Here is a 23,806-nt window from a genome sequence, read left to right as displayed (position 1 = left end):
GGGTCCCCAACCTCTGGGCCTTGGACCAATACCTGCTGTAAGATCAGTGGCAGCATTAGATTAGAAATAAGGTGCACAATAAGTGTAACGTGCCTGAATCATCCCCAAACAATCTCACTACTGCCAGTCTCTGGAAGAATTGGCTTCCATGAAATCGGTCCCTGGTACCAAAAGGGTTGGGGACCGTGGGTCCGTAAGTGTCCTCTGGCGCAGTGTTTTGTTCTCCTTCCCCTGCTGGACCGCACGTTCCTGGGGACAGGAGCTAAGCCAGGGACAGGAACGGAGCCTTGATATCTGTTTCCCCAGTCTCCGCCGCAGGACCTGGCCTGGAGCCCATGCCCAGTCGGTTCTGAATGAACCATTCCTGGACGTGGCATGCTTCCCACACCCTCCTCCTTCCAGCTCGTGCCGGAAATAACCTTTTATGAAGGCTTTTGTGAGTGGCTTGTGATCTCTCTGGGAGGCCGTGCAGGTTTCCTTTGGTTACAGGGGAACTGAGATGAAGGGTGGTCCAGCCCTTGATGACAAGGGGCTGGGGGTGGCCCCGGGACAAGGAGCCTCGATGAGGTGGGGGTCTGGTCATGTTCGAGGGGGGTTGGGGAAGAGTGTCCTGATTCCTAATCAACAGGAAGGGCCTTCTTCCTCCAGGATCACTTTTCAGCCCAGCTGCTTGGACATAACCTGAGCTGGGGTTGGGGCTGTGGGGGAGGGGCAATGACAGACAGGCGGATGGGAAGGCCAGTGTCTGGACAGACAGCGCGTGGCCCTGCAAGCCTGCCCAACTCCCTCACACCCCCAGTTGCTGGGGAAAAGCCTGTCCAGGGAGAAGGCTCAGCCGGTCAGCACAACACCCTCCTGCTCCCCTCCTCCAGCCCTCTCCTCTCCTCCTTCTGCTCTCTCCAACCTCAGGGACATTCAATCCTTCCTTTGATGGACAGCCAAAAAAAGACTCCTTCCACATCCTAAATTTGTTAGCACCAGCTAATCATCTTAACCTTCCTCCCTCCTGCGCTCCCAACAGGCGCCTCCTTAAAGACACAGGGTACTTTTTTTGAATCTCAGCAAGGAGCCCCAAGAGGGACCAAATTCCCCACCCCCACCCCCAGATGTCCCTCCTCTGTGTAGTGGCTGCTGGTAAGAGCGGGTGTGCTGTCATTTGGGGTCAGGGCAGTGGCTGCAGCTCTGCTGCCTGGAACCCTGATTCCCCCTCCATCAGTCTTAGCTGGGGCTTCTCAGCAGGAGCCGCAGGTCTCCTTAGAGGCTCACCCGCAGGGAGCTACCTGAAGGCTGAAGCCAGGCAAATCCCAAGCGAGCAGATGGATTCTGTTGCTCAGGCACTCCTCCTCACCCCTCTCCTATTTTCTCCACTCTCTCTCGACCCTATGTCCTAGCCTCTCCCTCCTCCTCCTAACAGCTCCCATCTCCTGTATGCCCAACAGTGTACAATGATGCATGCTTGGGGCTTGACTCCAGCTCCTCTAGAACTCCAGGAAGTAGATAGTCTTATCCTCATTTTACAGATGAGAAAACTAAGACTCAGAGAGGTGGAGGAATGTGTGTGTATGAAATCATCCCATGAGAGTCAGGGCTGGAGACTGGACCCAGGCCTGACTCAAAAGCTGTGCTGTTGACCATCCTATCTCCAACATACACGTCTGCATTGCTCACATGTGCACGCGCTTCAGGTAAAAGTGACCTATGATCTGTTCAATGAAGTCGCCCAGGACCAGGCACACAGTAGGTCCCCAACACACAACTGCCCCTTCCTCCATCCTGTGTCTCCCTCTCTCTCCTCTCCCTGCTTACAACCCAGGTGAGAAGAGCCAGGACAGCAGAGAATGTGGCTCCGACCTCATCCTGGCCCTAAGCCTCCCAATAAATAATGGGTCTGTGTATAAGCCTCAGGCTCTGCAGCATCTCAGCTCTGGAGGACAGGCATTTGCAGGCAGGGGATTAGGAGCCCTGGGAGGAAGGGATGGGTGCTCCAGCCAAGGCTGAGGAGAGGCCCCGAATCATTCTCCACCCTCCCCGTCTGTGACCTGTAAAAGCGACCAGGCAGGCCCCACAAAACTAGCCAAGAACTTAAACAAAATTCAAAGTCCTCAGTGCGGGGGTGGGGGGTGGGGGTGGGGGTTGTTGCTGGGGAGGGGGTCCTCCCCTGCAGGGGCTGCATCCTGACCCGCAGGAATGGGAGTGCCTTCTGAGCACCGGTGTGTTTGGAACTCAGGCGGGAAGCATAGCCCTTCTAGCCCCCTGGCTCCACCCTCTTTCCCCTTCCTAGCCTGTCTGGGTTCTAAGAGCAGGCCCAGTGGATTCTAGGATCGTTTGCTCAAATTCTAAGTCAGGAGGTGAGGGAGCCCTTGGGAACAGCCGAAGCAAGGGGCTCTGGGGGAGGGGGCAGGACAGATGCAGAGGTTGCCAAGAAGATGGATAGATGGCAAAAGGGCATCACGAAGCTGTACAGCTGAGGTTGCTGACAAAATGTGAGCGAACTGTGGCCTGAACTGAATTAAAACCACCCTGTAACAAACATCCTGAATGCATGTAATGGCCGAGTAACAAGAAACAAAACTGCCGTTGAGCGAATGCTTGTTCAGCGAGACACTTGCATCGATATGTCCTGCCCTCACAACTACTGCAAGTTGCTACTACCAGCTCCACATGTAAATAAGGAGACTGAGGCCCCGAGAAATTGAAAGAAACTTGTGGGGGGCTCCACAGCTACTGAGATCTGAGCCCTGGCATCTTTCACCAAATCTCATATACCGTGGCTCCCAGCGTTACAGGAAATGCTGGGGGACTTCTCTGGTGATCCAGTGGTTGAGACTCAGCCTTCCAATGCAGAGGATACTGATCAATTCCTAGTCAGGGGACTAAGATCCCACGTGCCAGTCACAACTAGGGAGGCCCATGCCCTGCAGCCTGGGTGCTCTAGGCCCATGCCCTGAGCCTGTGTGCTTTAGAGCCCATGCTCCGCAACTAGGGAAAGCCTTTGCGCAGCAACAAGAATACAGCGCAGCCAAAAAAAAAAAAAAATGCTGGGAGTGCAAGCAAAACCCCTCAGTGAAAGAGGGAAAAGCCCGCCAGCTGTGAGCTGATTTTCTGTTTCACTTGGCTGGCATCTGACTCACCTGTCTTCCCTGCCCCAAACTCCTGTTGTATCTTTCTGGAGGCAGATGGACAAGGGTGTTTCATTGGAGCAGAAGGGAATTCTCCTCTTCTTATAAAAACCGAATGAAGCATCTCCCTCAGAAGAAACAACCTTCACCAGGGAGGAGCTTACAGCAAGAAAGACTCCTCTATCACCTCCAGTATCCTCCTCTACAGCGAACCTTGTCCCTACATGTCATGGGCAGTGCTGACGTTTGTCCAGTCAAGGGCTACCACATCCAGATGGCATTTGCTCCTGGGACACCATCCCCAAGGGGTACTCTGTATTGCCTTTGTCCCCAGCCGCCCAAGGTCCCTTTACCCTCCTCTGCCTGAACCATGCCAACAGATCGTCTCCTTATTCTCCTCCAGCTCAGATGGACTCAAACTGCCTCAACAACTTTACCAAAAACAAAGAGAAGTTTCCTGGCTGGAAGTCTAGTGGTTAGGATTCTGTGTTTCACTGTCAACAGCCTAGGTTCTCCAATCTCAGGTTGGGGAACTAAGATTTCTGCTCCCCCCCGACTCAAAAAAAAAAACCAAAAGAGAAATGTTAAAACCAATTATTATTTTTTCTTTCAGTTGTGCCATGCGGCATATAGGACCTTAGTTCCCCAACCAGGGATTGAACCCATGCCCTCTGCATTGGGAGCGCAGATTCTTAACTATTGGACCATCAGGGAAGTCCCCACACCAATTTTAAAATGTCTTAGAATGTTCAGTTCAGTTCAGTCACTCAGTCGTGTCCAACTCTTTGCAACCCCATTAATCGCAGCACGCCAGGCTTCCCTGTCCATCATCAACTCCAGGAGTTCACTCAGACTCATGTTCATAGAGTCGGTGATACCATCCAGCCATCTCATCCTCTGTTGTCCTCCTCCTGCCCCCAATCCCTCCCAGCATCAGGGTCTTTTCCAACGAGTCAACTCTTCCCATGAGGTGGCCAAAGTATTGGAGTTTCAGATTTGAAAAGGTTCTTAAATCGCAGTGCCTACAAGGAACAGTTTCCTGACCCTAAGCCTGCAGAATGTCATATGCAGGCTTTAGCACTGTTCCTGGTCCCACCAGAGAGAAGAAGGGCATTTGCTCCCCTTGAATCTCTTTCCTGCTTTCTCCAGGAGGGCAGCTGGGGGCTGGCAGAGATGCCCTGGTCACCTGACCAGGTGCTCAAGAGGACTGGGGTCACAATGCTGACTCGCCATTTCCCTCCATCCCCCCATGGAGACCACGAGTGGGGCTGAGCTAGGCAGCCCTTCTGCCCCATCTTTGGGAAGGGTTGTGGGATTATTGCCTCATGGTGGCAGGTTTCTATTCTAATTTTTTTTCGAATAAGAGGAGAGGATATTGTTTCTCTTTTTTCTGCGTCTCTTTTTGATCCTGGCTTAGCCCTAGCCCCCTCCCACCAACCCTGGCCCCAATCCTGCAGACTTTCCGACCACAGTAGCATGGGAGGGCCTGTTTCTTCTGAAGCCAGCTGTGAAGTCTGGTGTCATGTCCAGGGTCTGGTGATAAGGATGGTTTCTTCTGACATCTTCCCAGGCTGTCTCAACCTGTCCCCAGGGTCAGTCACCACTCTCATCCCCAAGTGACTGTTTTATGGGTGGTTGGTTTTTTTTTTCCATCTGCTTAAGTCACAATGTTCCTGGACTCTTTCCAGGCCTTGCCCACTGTGCACTGCCTTCAGGGGATTTCAGCTTCCCCAGATTGTTCTGCCCCAGTGCCTGGGATAGGCCTTCATCCCCCAGCCAGCTCCCAAGGGAGCTCAGAGGTCAGGAGAGTAGCTGGATTGACCATCTTGGCCTCCACTGAATAATTTATTAACCACTGTCTCCATTAGGGGCTGTTAGCACATCAAAGGAGTATTTGTAGAGTCTGGGAAAGTAGTGACAAAGACAGACATTAGATGGTAGCTGCAGCTATACCGTAAAGTCTCTCTGGGTGACGTGGAGGTAGAGGGAAGAGGATCCCTTTTGTTCTTGATTACAGCAAAGGCGAGATGAGCCCCAAGTGTCCACACTGCCTGACATGAACGTGTGCTTTGACTCATGACATCCTTGAGTTCAGGACTTTCTAAGTTTGCATTGCCCGGCGCAGTACAGCAAAAAGAGTAGATTCCAGAATCAGCAAGATCGGGATTCACATCCCAGTCCTGGCATCTGGAAGCCGTGGGAAACCCAGCTCACTGTGGAGTGTCACAAAGGCCGAGCTTTACTCCCAGAAGGATGAGAGCTACGGTGCTGCTCTTAGAGGCCTGGGGAGGGGCCCAGGGCCAAGTGTGTAGACTGCGTGGAACAGAAGGGCACTCAGTGAGTGTGCCCCCGCACCCGTCCGGACATGTCCCATCTGGGGACCCTTTGGGGGCGCTCTGGTGGCCACCCTCACTTGGAGGCGGCTGCCTTCTGATCACGGCTGTGCTTGGCTTAGTGCTGTCATCATAGCGACTGTGCACGGACTCCTCCACTGTCTCCCACCAATGGGCGAAAGGGCCGGCTGTGCTCCTGTGATGCTGAGGGGCTGAAGCCAATGGGGTGCCCTGGAAGCTGACTTTGAAACAGGGGAAGAGAAAGGGAGGAAGCAGGAGTGGGCAAAGGGAGAAGCTGAGCTGCAGTGCAGTCTCAAGGAAGGCCCAGCCCACCCCAGGGAGCTTTGGCGCTGGGATGGCCCTTCAGTGGGCTCAGGAGCAGGCCCACCGTGAGGGGCCTTAGACAAAGGGATTCTATGCAGCCGAGGCAGTTCATGCAAAACACTGACGGTGAGGGCTGCACGCCGGCAGCCCCTCTGCCTTCACTGAGGGAGCCACACATCCCCCGGGGGAAGGCCAGTCCACAGGGAGTTTCTGCGCTGTTCCTGTGTAGAACTTGGAGGCTGGGCAGCTTCAGCAAGCATGTCTGTTCCCCTTCAGCTCTGACTTGGAGGATTCCTCAGGTTCACAAAAGTGGGAGAATCAGCAGATGCGCCTCCCTACCCCTAATTCGAAATCTGGACACCTTAAGGATTTCCCAGTGCACTTAGGACAAACACCAAGCACCTTGCTTTGACCTCCAAGGTCCTTTGGGGTCTGGCCCCTGCTTGCCTTTTCTGCCTCATCTCATGTCAACATCTCTTTTTCTTTCCCTCCCAAAGCTCTAGGGCAGAGATGCTTAATAGAATTTTCTACAAAGATGAAAATATTTTGCACCTGTGCCATCCAATACTGTAGCCATTAGCTACACATGGCTATAGAATACTTGAAATGTGGTTAGTGAGACTGAGAACTGAATTCTTTATTTAATTTAATTTTAATGGCCACAGGTGACTAAAGGCTACCAAATTAGACATGGCAGCCCTAGCTACAAAGGCCTTTTTTCTTCCCAGACACCCAAGTTTGTTCCTACCTCAGGGCCTTTGCACTTGCTATGTGGCTTATATAGAATAATCATCATTTGGACCTTCTCACACTGGCTCCTTCTCGTTTTTGAAGTTCCAACTTCAGTTTCATCTCCTCAGAAAGGCCTTCCTCTACCACCTAAGCTAAAGCATTTTCACATTTTCTCAAATTCCATCCTCTCTTCATTACGTTATCATATTTTAACTTCTTCAACAGCAGTTACCAATGCCTGGATTTTTCTCATTTATTTCTGATTTTTGTTTGCTTATCACTTGCAACTAGAAAGAATAATAACAATGTAAAAATCTAACATTTACATATCACTTGCTGTATATTGGGTACTGGTTTAAGCACATCACATATATGATCTCACTTAATTCTCACAGTGCCCCATGTATCCATGAGGACACTGAAGTCAGATGTTGACTTGACCAAGGTCTCACGCCAGGACTCTCTCGTTTACCTCCGTAGCCCCAGCATCAGCTCAGGACAGTGCCTGACACAGAAAGCGAGGGCTCCGTAAGTAACCATTGACTATGGGCTGGCTAGGACTCTCCTGGGCTGGTGTGAGCCCAGGGTGGTCTCCAGCCCTGGGTGTGGGGCAGCAGCCCTGAAGCTCTGTGGAACCACAGCCCGAAACAGTGGGCTGGAGGTGAGGTCATGGGTGTAGCCTACAGTCATACCCACCCAATCCTGGAGCCCCCAGTGGGCTGAATGGGAGAGGAGTGGGGACTAGATGGGTGAAACTGGAGAACTTCTCCCAGGCAACGAAGTGATGCTCTCAGCCAATGTGGACTCAGCAACCAAAGCTGGACAGGGCCGGGCTGGGGCCAGGCTGGGGCTGGGCCAGGGAATGGGGCTGAGCTGGGGCTGAAGCTGCTTAGCCTGTGTTTATTGTGCTTTCCTGATGCCTCAGGCAGAAGGGGAACAGAGCTTTGGAGACCACCCAGCCTTTCCTTCCAAGAAAGCTCTCACGCCTGCCTGCCCCCCCATCCCACCCCATGGAAACCCTGGCCTCAGGCTGCCCAGCTGCAGGGGCGGGGTGGAGGGGCTGTGTATGGTGGGTAGCTGTTTTTTCCTGGGAATCAGCACCTGATAAGATGGCCTGGGCTCCCAGGCCCCCCCAACCCCTGCCGCCACCCCTTCTGAACAGCATCCTCTCTTAATTAAAAAGTCAGGCAGGGCCTCCTGTCGGGAAGCGACATTCCATAAGGAGGAGACACTGGTGGCCACCAGAGAGGCTTCACCCTCCCCTTGATGCTATGTCCCCATTTCCTGTGGGCTCCGCATCCCACCCCCTCCCCACGTGCAACCCCCTCCCCTGCAGGCAGGGCTTATGGACATGCAGGAACTCCATCGAGGCCTCTTTTCCACTGGGGGGCTTGGAGTAGGCGTCCCCACCTCCCAGCTAAGGGATAGCACTTTGAAAACTCTCAAGAGTTTATACACATATGAAGTCAAAAGCAAGGGCAGAAAGTCAGAGTGGTATTCACACAAGGTTTCATATCAACCCAATAGTCTTGCTTCCTTAGCCTAAGAAAAGTTATCAAAAATGCTAAATGCACAAAGATATTCATTGTAACATAAAATATAAAAAACAGAGACTTTCAGATCTAGTAGCCAGCAACTCTAGGCCAATCACAGTATATTGTGTAGTCATTTAGAAGATGTCATTTGGAAGGCGGAACGAATGTGGGAGTGTGATTACCTTGTCGTGTTGAGTGAAAGAAGCAGGCATTCCCTATTGCGTGCTGGCTGGTTTCAGCCCTGCCTAGGTATGCATTTGAAGGAGGATCAGAGGGAAGAAGGGAAAATGGAAACAGTTGTGTGCGAGCAGGGGGGATCGGGGGGTGATGCTTTTCTTTCACAAAATGTCCTTTAATGTTCCTGAAGAGCTGTTTTAACAATAAATAAGTGCCAGAAAAACAAACCAAACTCTTTTTAGAAAGCAAAGCCAAATGCGAGATCCAAAGTGTTTTCACTCTTCTCAGCTCAGATGTATCCAGTTCCTCGGCCCCTCTTCACCACAGCCATCCCGCGGCCCCAACACAGACCCGTGAGGTCACCCAGCTCACTGCGCAAACCAGGCTGGCCCCCCAGCCTGTCTGGGTTGGGATATAAGACCACAGACAGAGCCCAACTTCATCCTTTCTCCTTCCTTCTGCCTCTTCTATCACATGTTTAGGCTCTTTCAGTTCAAAAGATAGTGGTTTCCTTCTATCTCTGCTTGCCACCAGACTCTGGTTAGAGCTTCTACATCCTCCATTTATGAGAGTTCTTTCCCGGCCACGGATGGCAAATAGGTTTGTTCATGGGAGCCAGCTGTGATTGACTGGTTGTGGCTGCCAAAAGTATGAGAAGCAACATAGAGATGGATTAGTTATGTCTGCCCTGGGCCCTGAGTAGATGAGTAGTGGTCTGTATCCCAGGTATTTTCTATCCCAGAGTAGTCTGGTACTACAAATAGGAGTTTGACATCAACCCTGCCAGTGCATCCCTGTAGAATCTTGGGTACTAAACAACTTTGTTCCATATAAGGAAGAATGAGTGTGCCCAGTTCCTTAGGGAGTGTGCTGGTGTGGGAAGAGAATGGACTCTGCAGTCTGATGGGCCCAGGAGAGAATCCTACCTCCATCATTTATTAGCTGTTTGACCTTGGAAAATCTATTTAACCTTACTGAGCCCTGGGATTTTCATCTGGTAAATTAGAGTGTGTGCAGATAGACTGTTGTTATGGGGATTAGAGATAGTGAGTAGGAAGTGCCCAGTCTACTACCTGGCATATGTTCAGAGGATTTGGTGGTACCGTCCAGGCAGGTGGCATGGAAGAAGGCCCGTGCCAGAATGCCAGTCCGCTGCCCCTGAGACTATATATTTTGTTATGGCTAAATGGCCCACAGGGACTTCACTGGTGGTTCAGTGGTAAAGAATCTGCCTGCCAAAGCAGATGTAAGAGACAAGGGTTTGATCCCTGGGTTGGGGAGATCCCCTGGAGGAGGAAATGACAACCCACTCGAGTGTTCTTGCCTGGAAAATCTCATGGAGAGAGGAGCCTAGTGAGCTACAGTCTATGGGTCGCAAAGAGTTGGACATGCTTGCCAACTAACAACAACAAATGACCCACAATTAAGTATGCTTACCTTAACCATGACCTCGTAGGCAGATAGCACAGGTGCATGAGACATGGTTAACTGAGAGATAGAGACAGATTTTTCACTTGGTTATGCTATTTTTATAAGTTAAACACTCTGAATTTTGACCAAACAGTAACATTTATTAATTATTCATCACAGTGTATATTTTTAATTGTGTTCAATTTAAAGTAAGATTTAAGAAAAGTAGATACCCAGGGCAATTAAGCATCTCACTAATTGTTAATTAATCTCAATCACTGTTCAACACAATCCTGCTTTACCTGCAAACCTGAGTAAAGCTCAGCTTTCTAACTCACGGGCCACCCTGAGGCTTAGGGCTTGTTCGGTGCCAGTCCTCAGTTCAGGGCTTCCACGCCCAGCAAGAGAAGGGAGGCAAAGCTGAGTGAGTGTAAACATGCTTGAAGTTGGCATAGCTAAATAATTCCACACTTGATTAAAGCTAACTCTCACACAGAAGCTCGGTTTGCAAATACTATTAGGACACTGTTTCTTCAGAGACTCCCAGCTCAGTGACAGCCAATCGGCTCACCCATCCACCCATTCATGTCCTCAGCAATATGAGCACATATTCTGGGCTGTGGAGTTGGAACACATCAGGTCTGGAAGGTTTCCAGAGGTTATGAATTGTGAATTAGCAGCTTGAAGACCAAATGCAGCTTTGTTTAGCTTGCAGAGTAGTAGTTTAAAAAAAAAATTTTTTTTAATTAATATCAGCATTTAGAAATCAGAAGATTTTACATGAAATATCCAATTGGAGCTTTTCTTGCTTATTCAAGATCTGACAATAGTGTGTCTGCATCCCCTCCTGGCAGTACTTGGTTGGAACTGATAGGCAGTGACTATCTTAGGCGCATAGGCACGCCTCTGGCACTTTGCCACAGTCTCTACCACTCCCTGTTGGGCTACACCTGGCTTCATTCATTCATTACCTGTCTGGTTTCCCAGAGGCTCTGGAGTTGGCAGCATCTAATCTTCCTCAACTTCTCTTAGAACAGTGACTAATGATTGAAGGTTGCACCCATCAGAAATCTTACAGTCTCACAGAAAAGACAAAAAGGAAAAACATGGAATTGGCATCCTCACATAGAAATGAGAACAATAGCTAACTAAATATTTTAAGAACTTTGAGAGAATTGTGCGTAGGACTCGGGGGTTGTAGTAAATCAAAGCCGACTGCCTGGAGGAGGTGCTGTGGAGCTGCGGTGTACATGCTGTGACCTCTGCTGGAGAACTCTGTGTGCCTTCTGGATGTGACAAAGGAGCATTGCTTGCACAACTGCTGACTTCTTGGGAAAGACCCAAGCTGAGGGATGGGGGCGAGGCAGGAAGTAACTCTCCTCGGGAGAGCTGTCCAGAGCTTGTGGGAGGATCTCATGGCTTCTTGCCAGAGTCAAACAAGGGTGATAAGTTCAAGTGGGACTCTCGATCCTTATCAAAATACAGGTCAGAGCCAGCAGAATCTGATGGACACCCCAGCCCTGACTGATTGCCACCCTGACACCCAGGGAATGTCTTGATAGAAAACCTCTCCCCATTCCCTGGCCTCACTGCCCCATCTGTGCTCCAGCCGCCCAGCCCCTCTGCCCTGTGCCGGAGGCCACTCAGGAAACTGGTGGCCAGAGAACAATGCCTGCCCTTGGCCTCAGTCTGCAGAACTGGGCCTGCAATCTCCATCAGCAAGACCTATACTGAGATTTCCTCACTCAGGACTTCTTCTTCTGACCCCAACCTGGAAGTGTCCAAGGAAGCAAGAAAATGCGTAATTCGTCCTGGTGACTTCATACTATTTCATTCACATGGTGGCCCAGCCCCATCCATCCTGCTCTGCTTATCTCAGCTTACCCTGACCCCTGCCTATTTGTTCTTTGCGGTTTCCAGGGTTTCAGGGGCTTATCTGGGAGGCAGGGCAGCATGGAAACTAACAGCCTGGGTCCTGGGTCACCAGCCGTGACCTCACACAGGAGATACTATCTGTCTATGCCTCAGTTTTCTCATCTGTAAAATGAGGCTCACAAAGGTATCCACCTTATAATGCCTTTAAGAGCTGAATGCAGTCATATCCATAAAACACTAAGAATAGTGCCTGGAACATGGGAAGAGTTCTCTGTGTTAGCCATACTTGTGGTCGGAATGGAGGAAGGCATCGTAGCCTTCTGGGATAGAAGGTCATTTGTTCTAAGTTCATAACCATAGTAATTATCATAGCTATCATTTACTATATATGCTTACTCTAAGCCAGGAATCGTGTTAAACTTTTTGTCTGTATTCTTTCATTCACTCCTTGAATCCAACAATGTAGACAATATGATCGGGCTTCCCTGGTGGCTCAGACGATAAAGAATCCGCCTGCCAGTGCCGGAGACCTGCGTTTGATCTCCGAGGCAGGAAGATCCCCTGGAGAATGGAATGGCTGCCCATTCCAATACTCTTGCATGGAGAATGCCGTGGACAGAGGAGCCTGGCAAACTATAGTCCATGGCGTCACAAAGACTCAGACACAGCTGAAAAGCTAGGCACACAGATACTATCATTACCCCCATTTTATAGGAAAAGACACTGGGACTCAGAGAGGTTAAGCAACTTGCTGAAGTTCACACAGCTAGCAAGTAGCAAAGTTGGGGTTTAAACCTGTGACCGTTTGGCTCCAAAGCCCATGCTCTTACCCGTGATTCTGGGCAGGAGCCCAGTTGGATAAGTGGAAAGGGCAAGTTGTCAAGTTTCTGTCCCTCTGCTTCTGAATAAAGGGACAAGGAAGTTATGAGACTGAGTGTGTGTGTGGCTGCCTGTAGTTCCTGCTCAGACAGGCAGTGTCTCGGTGAAGTTAACAATCAGCCTCGACTGGGGGTGCTTGAGGACCCAGCTTTAAGAGAGAGGGGAGTGGTCTGAATCACCATGCAATCCTCAGAGGGACTGTCGTTTAGTCTCTCAGTCATGTCCAGCTCTTTTGAGACCCCTAGACACTGTAGCCCGCCGGATTTCTCTGTCCATGGGATTTCCCAGCCAAGAATACTGGAGTGGGTCGCCATTTCCTTCTCCATCAAAGGGACTAGACAGGACTTATCACAGATTTGCATTCTCAGCTGTCTAGCTTTCTCGCTCCACCACCAAAGTCTTACAAACTTTTATTTGCTTTCAATGAAGCAATAAATATAGGGGTCGAAAAGGAGAGCTTTAGGGTATAACCGATTCCAAATGCCAGCTTCTTAATAGCTGTGTGACCTGAGATAAATTACTTAACTTCTCTGTGCCTCAAGAGACCCATCTGTAAAATGGAGCAATGAGAGCTGAACCTGCTTGTCAGGGTTGTAGAGGCTAATCAGTGATGTGATGCACAGCTCTGCCACTAAGGCCATGGCAGAGCTGCCCTGGCTCCGGCTCTATGACCATAAGCCACTGATGTGACCTTTCTGCCTCAGTTTCCTCCTTTGATGGGTGTGGATAATAGTAGTGTCACTTTGCAGGGCTGTCGTGAAGAGTAGATGAGATGATGTAAAACATACTTGGCTCTTGATGGAGGTTGCTGAGTCCTTACTAAAATATTACTATTTATAACCATGGTGAGACAAAACTCAGGATACCAGCCCCATAAAGGGTTGTCAATAACTCTGACTTTAATATAAAAAAGTTCATCCTTGGAAGCTATAGGCCTTGTTGTAAAGACAAAACCTAAGAAACCTATGGCCTCTCCTGGGCCTCCAGGGAGGGGAGTGGGTAATGTCCCATTGTGGGTCCGACCAGGGTCTCGAACCCCCACCGACCCAACCCTCCCCTCCTCCAGCAGTTGCCTGGTGGGGCCCAGCCAGCAGAGCTGTGATGTTTGAACGGCCCAGACCAGGGCCTGTCATAGGAACATCAGATATTGTGGCCAGATCCTGTGACAGGAAGAAGGTCTGGGGTCAGAGGGGCGATACATCGGAGGCTTGTCCTCCTGCAGGACCAACATGGCAAGCAAAGGGACAAAGAAAGCCCCAGTTCAGGGCTCAAGTGCAGGGGGATAGGAGGAGAGAGGCAGTCAAGGGTCTTGTTAAGACCACTGCCCCTCCCCAGACCATCACTGGTCATTGGCTTAAGTCAGCACAGGGGCTGGAGCCAGAGAGGGAGACCCGAGTTCCCCGGGCAACACTTCTCCTGCCTGAACCCCAGACCCCCGCCCATAAAATGCGGCCGCTGATACCTGCTGCAACCTTTCGGGGCTGTTTCGTGGGTCAAATCAGGAAAGGCAAAACAGGAGCCTTGAGAGGGCAGAGGGCTATGTGTCCATGGACAGCCAAGTCCAGGCACATGGCACCCCAGGCAGGAGCTCACCGGGGAGTAGGGACCAGGTAGGTGGGGGCTTCAAGGGAGAGAGGACAGCATCCCTCCAAGACCCGAAACAAATCTGGTTCCAATCTGGATGAAAGTCAGGGTCCAGCACCTGAAATCAGGGGGAGAGCCGCAGTCTGACTGGGGGGCCCCTGGTTTCTGTCTGCAGGAAGAAGCTGTCAGATGCTCAAGCGGAGAGACAGAATGTCCAGGTGTCACTTAGGGTGGGGAGGCCCCTCCTGAGCTAGAGGAGCCCCCAGGAACAGGGACAGCGTCTGACTTTCATGGTGTCCAGCACAGCAGCCCGCAGGCAGCCGGTGCTGAGCAGGTATTTACAATGATAAACGCTCAGCCTGTGAGCAGGCAGGGGACACCCCTCACGCACACAAACATGCAGGTGTCTTCCTCCTCCTCATACTGCTCTCAGGTTTGCTCTCAAGCCCCTTCCTCTGCTGAGGGTGAGAGAAATGACCCAGAGAAACTCAGCCACGTCCTGCTTAATGCTTAGCCCGTTAGGCTCATCGCTTGGTCAGTTCAGGACACCAGCCCTTGCTCTCTCATCCTCCCACCGTTACAGCTGTCATGGTGCTGGGGAGGGGACGCAGATGTGGCCTGTGGACATCTTTGGTCAGAGCCGTTGTCCATTCTGCAGGGGCTGGTGCTGCCCTGTGTCCCCTAGGTAGAGCCCCTGAAGCCAGGTCCCCACACCCAGCCTCCTTCTCCTTGTCTGTGGCCTCCTGCCAGCCCGCAGCCCTTGGGGCCACTTCCTGGAGCCCCAGGGCTGCTTCCCCATCACTGGGCATCTGCGGGGTCTGGGGTGGTGGGAGCTGCAGTAACGGAAGAAGAGGTTCCGCCCCTCAGCATCCTTGGCTGTACAGACCGATCAACCCGGCAACCAGAGCTGTCTTCTGGAGGGTTCTTGACCCCAGACACTTACCCTCACCCATTCCCAGCCAGTCCAGGGACTGGCTTCCCTGGAGACACAGGGCTGTGTGAAGAATGGATGGAGACGAGAATGAAATCGGGGTCCTGTAGGAAGGAGGGAGGGAGAATGAATGCCAGGGAGACAGGAGAGACTCTGCTACCCCTCCCACACACATCCAGAAGTAGAGGGCAGGGCGCCTGAGCCTCCCCCATCCCACCACCTCCGCCTGTCCCCAGGCCCTTCCCAAAGAAGATTGGGGAGCAAGGTCAAGGAAGGGGGACAACCTCCATGGTGAAGGAGGCTGTTGCCAAGGGCAGAGGGGTCCAGGAGCCATCAGAGCTGGCCCCAGGCCCCGTCACGGTGTCTGCAGGAAGATATCAGAGCTGGCCCCAGGCCCCGTCACGGTGTCTGCAGGAAGATATCAGAGCTGGCCCCAGACCCCGTCATGCTGTCTGCAGGAAGATGGCCACCCAAGCTGCCCTCCGGTGGCTCCAGATGTAGCAACAGTAGGTCGTCTGGGGACCTCCTGGGACCAGGACATGAGCCAGACTGGAGGGGATCTTACTGGCTCCTATCCCTTTTCTGCTCACCTCTCCCAGTCCCTCTGCCAGTCTTGATAATTGGATGGAGAAAGGGCTGCAATTGATGTTAGTTCCTACCCCTGGCATGAGGTATGGCTGGGGAGTCCAGGGTACCCAGCCTCTCTACTCTGCTGCCCCTCAAGGCTAGCCCAGCCCTCCCTGATTAGTCAGAAAATAATCCCCATGTTTCCCTACTTGATTTCCTGTGTCTCACCCGCCAGATGGCTCTAGTTCCAAGATGACTAATGGATTTCATCTCACGTGCCAGCTTCTGCTGATTGATAGTAGCCATGCTGGAAAAAATTATGAAGCCTTGTCAAGGCTCGCTGGGGGAAGACTAGCTGTGATTGATTAGCAATGTCTGCCACGAGTGCAGGAATACAGAGTGTGGTATGTGTGATTTTAGCTCACTCCTCTCAGGACCTGTTGCTCATCATCAGCCTGAGCTGGAAAGGTCTGGAGATGCCTTGTGGCTGACATCATCATGGGACAGATCAGAGCCACAGTGTGCTGGAATATGGTTAACAGTTGGCTCTTGGGTCAGGGTGAGGCTGCTTTGTAGCTTTTGCCAATTTCTGTGGTGTGAATACTCCTACTGTGGTTGATTTCTAGCTGCCAATGTGAAGTCACTGAATGCAGAATTGGGAAGAGATGAGCATGACCGGCCCTCACAAGACACCGTCTGAGCACTTATATATATTTTCTAAAAACTGTAAAGCCTGCCACCTCTCAAAGCTCTGCCAGTGGTGGGCTGCTCCAGGAGGGGCGCTAGACTGGAACTCAGGACCCCTTACCAGCCGTGAACCATAGGTAACTCACGTCCTTTCTAAGCCTCAGTTTCCAGATCTGTAAAATGAGAGCTGGGTTGCGGTGAAGCTCAATGAGCCAAGATACAGTGTTCTTAGCATCAGTTCACTAAGCATGATTCATCAGACATGCTTCCAGGGCACCAAATCCAGATGCTTTGCTCAGAAATTTGCAGTGACCAGCCCTGTAAAGCCAGTATCCCCACTGTGAGGTTGCACAGGAGAAGGGCTTCCTGTTTTCTCTGATGTCAGCCTCCAAGGGCGGAGGCTGCTCATTTCAGTTTCCCTTCATAGGCCACACACCTGTCACTGACCAAGTCCTCTTGGTAGTTTTGAGCTACTCGTGTTTCTGTCTTTCAACGCTCCTTCATGCTGAGGTTGCTCCGTCATTTCCGCTCCGTGTGTGTCTTCTTCAAGCTTGGGAGCCTCATGGTCCTAAGAGGCTGTGCCAGGCTGTGTTCATGCCACAGCAGTGTTCTGCAGGCCTGCATGTTGAGGACAGCTCAGGAATGCATGACTCTGTGACCGTAAATACATACCCTCAGGGCCTCCGCTTTTCTCTCTGTGGAATGGGAATAATAATAATAGCAGCTACTTTGCTCATTCATTGGGAGGTATGTAAAATTGTTTGCATAGTGTCAGGCACAGAATAATTGCTCAATAAATGAATTGTCCTTTGTCCTAGCAAAGTCTTGAGTGGAGGGAGAATGGGCTAACATATAGAAGATCCTCAAAGTTGGCAAACCATAGGTAGAGCGAGGACCAGGGCCTCAACCTAGGAGCACAGGCAGGACTACAGGCATGTGGGAAACCTGGAGATAGGACTTCTTCTGTTAGACCATGCTGGATTCCTCACTCTTGGCACTTGAGATTCGGAGTCAGATAATGGTTTATTATAGGAAACTTCCCCGTACATTGTAGGGTGTTTAATGGTACCCCGGCCTCTATCCACTAGAAACCAGAAGCAGCCTCCCAGTAGTAACAGTCAAAAATGTCTTCAGATATTGCCATCTGTTTCCTAAGGGACAAGATCCACCCCGATTAAGAATCCCTGTTTTGGCAGACAGAGCAAGGCAGGCACTGTAATTAGTCACCCAGGTCCTAGGAGAGCCTGGGGTGCAGAGCCTGTCCTGGCAGGATGGGTGGGTCGGCACGTGGCGGAGACAAGTGGCAGGTGGTCAGCTGCAGGCAGTCTGGCAGCAAGCACCAGGCGGCATGGGTTGGGGCTAGGACCCCAGCTGCTAGGAGCCCAGCAGTCAAACAGGGTCAGATCACAGCTCATGACGTTGAACTCGGGCACACTCTGTGGCCCTTTGCTTGTCTATTCAGGATCAGGATTGGATCCAAGGTCTGGATGGGCAGAGCCCTCTATGTTTTGGGGGTCGGGGCGGCGGGGGGCGGGGGGCGTTGGGGAGGAGGGTTAGTAAGAGGGGAGAGCTAGTGAGGAAGGGAGGGGGAGGGGCCTTACTGCCCAAATTAGAAGGCTGCCCCTTCCAGCCCTGATGACCTTCATGACCTCCAGTCTGGAAAGCACAGGCTTCCAGGAAAGAGAGACCAGGTTCAAATCCAGGCTCTGCTACATGGAAATTGAACCTAAAAAATAACAGATGCTGCCATTCAAGACAGGGAGACCACCTTAGGCAGGTTGCTTAACCTTGAAGCCTCAGGTTCTTCATCTGTGAAATGAGGATAATGCCAACCTCATGTGGTTGTTGTAAGGACTGAACATGCTGTTATAAGGGCTGTGTTTAGCAATATGTCTGCCACATCAGCTCAGTAAACGTCGACTGAGTGGATGAGTGAATCCTCCTGCCGCCCATCTCCCTGAAATCCTTTTGCTCATTTTAGTTCTCTTCTCTGGAATCTCTCCAGCTCTCTGACATAGGAAACTCTTGATTTCTCAACAGGAGGAAATGAGTTATTCATCTCTGTATCACTAACACACCAGGCCTGGTAGATATTAGGTAATTAAAAAATGAAGTTTTCCTTCCTCACAGGCAAGGACTGTGCCTTACTCATCCTTATAGAGCCACAGCCAAGCATAGCTCAGGATACACTGCCGGCTTTTCTTAAATGTTCACTGAGTGAATAAACGAGCATGCTAAAAGTGGGTGAAATAAAGGTGTGACATAGAACACGACCCAGGATTCTTTACTGGAGTCCATCCCTACGTGTCCTTTCAGGAGGAACATGACTGTCTTGGTTGGAGGAGATCAGCCAATCCCTAGGAAGGGCAAGTGTGGCCTCACTGAGGTGGTGGGTGAGAAAATCGACTACACAGGCCATGAGAGGCAGTGTGGCCTGCTAGGAAGACTCCCGGGTGGGAAGTCAGGAGACCTGGGTTCTGGACCCATCCCTGACACCCACCTACGTGGTGACCCTGCATGGCCTCTCCCCTCCCTAGGTTCTGCTTCTTCATTTGTACAATGGGGACTTGGCCGTGCCTTGGGGTGACTCTTATGGTGCTTGGCCAGGGTGACCCGTCAACTAATGGCCACATGATTGAGCATGGCCAAGTGACCCACATGGGAGAGCCACCAGTGGCATCGAGGCATGGCTGATTGCACAAAGCCATCAGCTCCCAAGCTGCTGCCGGGAGCTGGGAGCTGCCGGGCATTGAGCATGGTGCTAGTTGAAGCGTGCTCTCTGAAATCCAGAGCTCTGATGGAAGCTAGCAGGGGTAGGACTGCAGTTAGATTTTCCAAGGGGCCTACAGATTTTCCAGGGGGACCCTCGAGGATTATCCTTAACAAGGGAAAAACTGTTAATGATAGGGTCTTTTTTGGTGAGTCCTCTATCCCTCTTCCCCTTCCTAAGGCACAGAATCAACTGAAAAACACAGGCTTTTTCCATCCTGAAGTCTGTGTGAGTGGCAAGTGGGGGAACGCTAGCCTGGTAGAGTTTGACAGAACCACATTCCCTTGCATCAGAAAAGCGACCTATAAAAGAGAGATGAGAGGGTGGGGTCCAGAGAGAGGAGTCAGAAGCTGAACACAGTGGGCATGCGTGGGAGAGGACTGAAGAGGTCTGTGGGCGATTTGGGGATGAAGTGGATTGTTTTTCCTTTTGACTTTATTTTTAATTGAAGGATAATTGCTTTACAATACTGTGTTGTTTTCTGCCATACATCAACACGAATGGGCCATAGGTATATATGGGTTGCTTTTTGAGTTAGAGGCGTGGACGAGGAGACAGGAGCTCCACCAGTAACTAGCAGCTTGACCTTGGGGGGTTTGTGCTGTGCCTCAGTTTTCTTATCTACAAGGTAGGTATAACAGAATCTATCTGTAGTGGAAAACACTTAGAATTGCGCCCAGCATGTCGTAAGGACCATAGCAGTAGATGCGGCGGTGGTGGTGGTGATATAAAAATCCTTGATATCAGCAGTAGAATTTATATTCCTTGGGAGGACCCAGCAAACCTCTCCTCTGGGTGGGACCTAAGTGCCAAGTCTCAGGTTGGCTTAATGGCTGCGTCTGGTGACAGTTGCCTGGCTAAGGCCGTTAGCAGCAGACAGGGCCATCGCCTGGGCTCTGCTGCGTCACCACGGACGCCGCCCCCAAAGCCTGTGCACTGGGAGCCCGGTGGGTGCAGGGCATCTGCTCTCCATGTGGCTAAAACCATCCACATTGCCGTGGGCTGAACTTTGTCACCAGTCTGTTTCTCACGAGGACACTTAGCCGGGCCAGGAGGCACGGGCTTCCCAGCTGGGCTGGGCCCCTCTTGCTAGTGCACTCGGGATATTTTCAGATTCTGGGTGACGTTCCCCTGCCCCTCCATCTAATAGGTCCCAGATGTCCCCTCCTCCCTTGGCCTCCCTCCTTCTTGCTGTTCTAAAGCCTCGCTGCCGGCCTGCCTGGGGCCTCCTCACCCGGGAACTGCCTCTCTCTGTTCCCCTTAATGTGATGGCTTGACAGAGGCCAGCATGAAAGAGGCTGCTTCCTCTGAGGATGGAGAAGCAGGCAGATGAAGGCAGAGAGAAGGAAGCGGGCTTTGGGAACACGAGGAGCCAGGGGAAATATAAGGAGTCTTTATTGGCCAAGCATAAAAGAAGCGACAGGAGTCGCAGCTGTGTTAACGTGGCCAGGTCACCAGGGGCTGGGCAGAGGCACCAGGCCCAGCCAGGAATCCCACGGGCCCTGGGCTTTGGTGAATCATGTTTGCAGAGATGCCTTTCAGTTTGCTATCTCTCAGCTGCTGCTTTTTTCTCTCCCTTACCTCCCTATCCATCCTCCTGCCCCTTTTGCGGAACATTTGAATTTGTAATTCTCGGCTCTTGGTAATGAGATAGGGCTCTTGCTGAGGCCTGTGGGAGGGAGGAGGGGGGAGGTGGCCACAAGGAGGAGGAAAGTAAGGAGGGAGGCTGAAGGGAGGGTGGGGCAAGGGCACAGAGGTGCGCAGTGAGAAAGAGGGAGTGGGCAGTGGACCCGGGAGGGCAGAAAGCCTGACTCAGAGCTTCCCAGAAACCAGGACAGGCCTAATCGCCATCGGGGGGAACTCAGGGGAAAACCTCCTTCGGCTCCTGTTGCTCCTGCCTGTTTTCCGTCGTGTTTCGTGGGAGCATGGAGAGACAGCAGGCGTGCTGATGGGCGCAATCTCCAGCTTCTGTAACACTCTGACCCTTGTCGAAGTGCCTTGGTGCCCAGCACCCCACATTTAGCAATGCCACCAAGAGCCCAAACTGGGGTGGATCCCTCAGAGCCTGTTTTCTAGGGTGGGCAGCTGAGGTATGGACTGGAAGTTAGGGCCACAGCCCAGCTGCACCTGGGGCCCAGACCTCTGGATTTCTCATCCAGTGATAAAAAATACAGAGGTGAAATAAAGGGGGAAGAGATTAGATGGGTGAAAGTGGGCCAGGAAAATGCAAACTTCGGAGACCAGCTGGAAACCCCACAGCTGAAAAATTCTTGGACGCTCCCTCTAAGGCAGCCCTTGTGGCAGTGACACTGACGCTGGCGTTTTCTCTCTTTCAGGGCCTCCTGTAAGTACTCCTGTGAAGTCTGGTCTCCAATGTCCAAAAGGCCTTGCTCTCTGCCGGTAACCGGGCCCGGGGTGGGGGGTCTGAGCCCCTTATACTCTGCACTGAAGTCTGCAGGGTCCCCCCCGCCGCAGAGGGTTGACATGGGCATCACTTTGCTTCCCATCCGCCTCTGCACCCCCCAGGGCCAAACAGAGGTTGTGCCCGGGGGAGCCTGTCCCTGAATATAATCTGAAAGCCTGGCTTGCCCCATTGTTAGCCTGCTCCTTTGTCCTACAAAGAGGCAAGTGGAGTCAAAGGAGCACCAGGTATGAGAAGAAAGAGGTCATCTCTACTCAGGTCTGGGTCCTTGAAAGATCTCCTGCCCTTTCAGTAAACAGGTCGGTGAGTGGCTCTAAGTGTGGACCGCTCCTAGGACATGGTCTTCGCCCCACTGTGTGGGCAGCTCCATCTGGCCAAGTCACTTCAGGCAGGTGGTGGCTGTTGGTGGTGGTGTTTTTATGTAAGAGAGTGATGTCAGCGGGTTAGACTGGGAAACAACACAATGTTGAGGCAGCCGGTCGGTCTCCTTCCCCCGGCATTGGCCTAGAGTCCAGGGCAGGGAGGGGGAGCCGAGCCATTTCCAGAGAACCTGAGAAGAGCCCAAGGAGACTGTCTCCCCGAAGTAATGGATCCAGAGAACAGGAGCGTGTCTTCTGAGGACAGCATTTGATATCCCAACAAAAGGCCCAGAGGCCACGCCCCGGGGAGCTGGGGATAGGAGTTGAAAGGGCCAAGCCCTCCACATCAGATCTTTCTCAAGGATCCTGAAAGCCTATCACCAGCCCTTCCTCGGAGAAGTCATTTCCATAGCTGTTGTCTTGATCTGAACCGTGGAGAGCAGCCACCCTGTTTGTAATGAGACCATGATGTTCCGTTCCATCCGTGTTCTGAAAGGCACATTGAACCCAGGCTGACGATACCGCCCAGCTTGCTCGTTGCTCACTTAGAGAGAGAGGAAAATCTTGTCATTCCCTGAGAGGAGGAGGGCTGATTTATCATGCATGTTCTGGATGTCAGACCTCAATTCCTGTCATCAATCTTCCAAAATAAACTCTGCGTAGGAAACTTCGACAGACCACCTGCTGGAAATGGGCTGCTTTTCCCTTTCTTTTCTGACAAAGCCAGAAAGAGTCCTCACCTCCCCCACTCCAGGGACCTCCCCCATATACCTGGTCCCCACAGCCAGACTTCCCAGCTAACCCGAGTTAGTGCTGGGTCCCTGCCTGACTTGGGGGCTGTGCTCCCCAGGAATGCAGTGTCCTGAGAGCTTCTGCAGGCCTTATCCCACAACAGTCCCCAGCCAGGGAGGTGCTGTCACTGCTGGGGGCTCTGCAGGGTGGGAGCAAATTGGGAGGTGGTTGGGTGGGCTTCGAGGTGGCACTAGTGGTAAAGAACCTGCCTGCCAGTGCAAGAGATATAGAAACATAGGTTCAATCCCTGGGTCAGGAAGATCCCCTAGAGGAGGGCATGGCAACCCATTCCAGTATTCTTGCCTGGAGGATTCCATGCACAGAGCCTAGTGGGCTACAGTCCATGGGATTGCAGAGCGGACACAACTGAAGCGATTTAGCTCGTATCCATGCATGAGTAGAGATGATCCTCTCCTCACAATGCCTGCCCACCCAGCCCCCAGAAATGCAAAAAAGCAAAATGGCTGTCTGGGGAGGCCTTACAAATAGCTGTGAAAAGAAGAGAAGTGAAAAGCAAAGGAGAAAAGGAAAGATATAAGCATCTGAATGCAGAGTTCCAAAGAATAGCAAGAAGAGATAAAAAAGCCTTCTTCAGCAATCAATGCGAAGAAATAGAGGAAAAGAACAGAATGGGAAAGACTAGAGATCTCTTCAAGAAAATTAGAGATACCCAGGGAACATTTCATGCAAAGATGGGCTCGATAAAGGACAGAAATGGTATGGACCTAACAGAAGCAGAAGATATTAAGAAGAGGTGGCAAGAATACACAGAAGAACTGTACAAAAAAGATGTTCACAACCTGGATAATCCCTACGGTGTGGTCACTCATCTAGAGCCAGACATCCTGGAATGTGAAGTCAAGTGGGCCTTAGGAAGCATCACTACGAACAAAGCTAGTGGAGGTGATGGAATTCGAGTTGAGCTATTTCAAATCCTGAAAAATGATGCTGTGAAAGTGCTGCACTCAATATGCCAGCAAATTTGGAAAACTCAGCAGTGGCCACAGGACTGGAAAAGGTCAGTTTTCGTTCCAATCCCAAAGAAAGGCAATGCCAAAGAATGCTCAAACTACCACACAGTTGCACTCATCTCACATGCTAGTAAAGTAATGCTCAAAAATCTCCAAGTCAGGCTTTAGCAATACGCGAACCGTGAACTTCCTGATGTTCAAGCTGGTTTTAGAAAAGGTAGCGGAACCAGAGATCAAATTGCTAACATCTGCTGGATCATGGAAAAAGCAAGAGAGTTCGAGAAAAACATCTATTTCTGCTTTATTGACTATGCCAAAGCCTTTGACTGTGTGGATCAC

General features: G+C 51.4%; 1 protein-coding gene across 10 annotated transcripts in view; it reads left to right on the top strand.

The window, feature by feature from the left end:
- COL13A1 (collagen type XIII alpha 1 chain) overlaps positions 1-23,806 on the top strand; it is a 153,781-nt gene that overhangs the window by 42,932 nt on the left and 87,043 nt on the right. For all 10 annotated transcript variants that reach the window (XM_018042567.1, XM_018042560.1, XM_018042564.1 and 7 more), the window contains exon 3: positions 7,700-7,707. In XM_018042567.1, coding sequence (XP_017898056.1) covers positions 7,700-7,707 — 8 coding nt within the window. The remainder of the gene's footprint in view (positions 1-7,699; positions 7,708-23,806) is intronic.

This window comes from Capra hircus, chromosome 28 (assembly GCF_001704415.2).
Source record: "Capra hircus breed San Clemente chromosome 28, ASM170441v1, whole genome shotgun sequence".
NCBI lineage: Eukaryota > Metazoa > Chordata > Mammalia > Artiodactyla > Bovidae > Capra > Capra hircus.
This window is presented reverse-complemented; position numbering and strand designations above follow the sequence as displayed.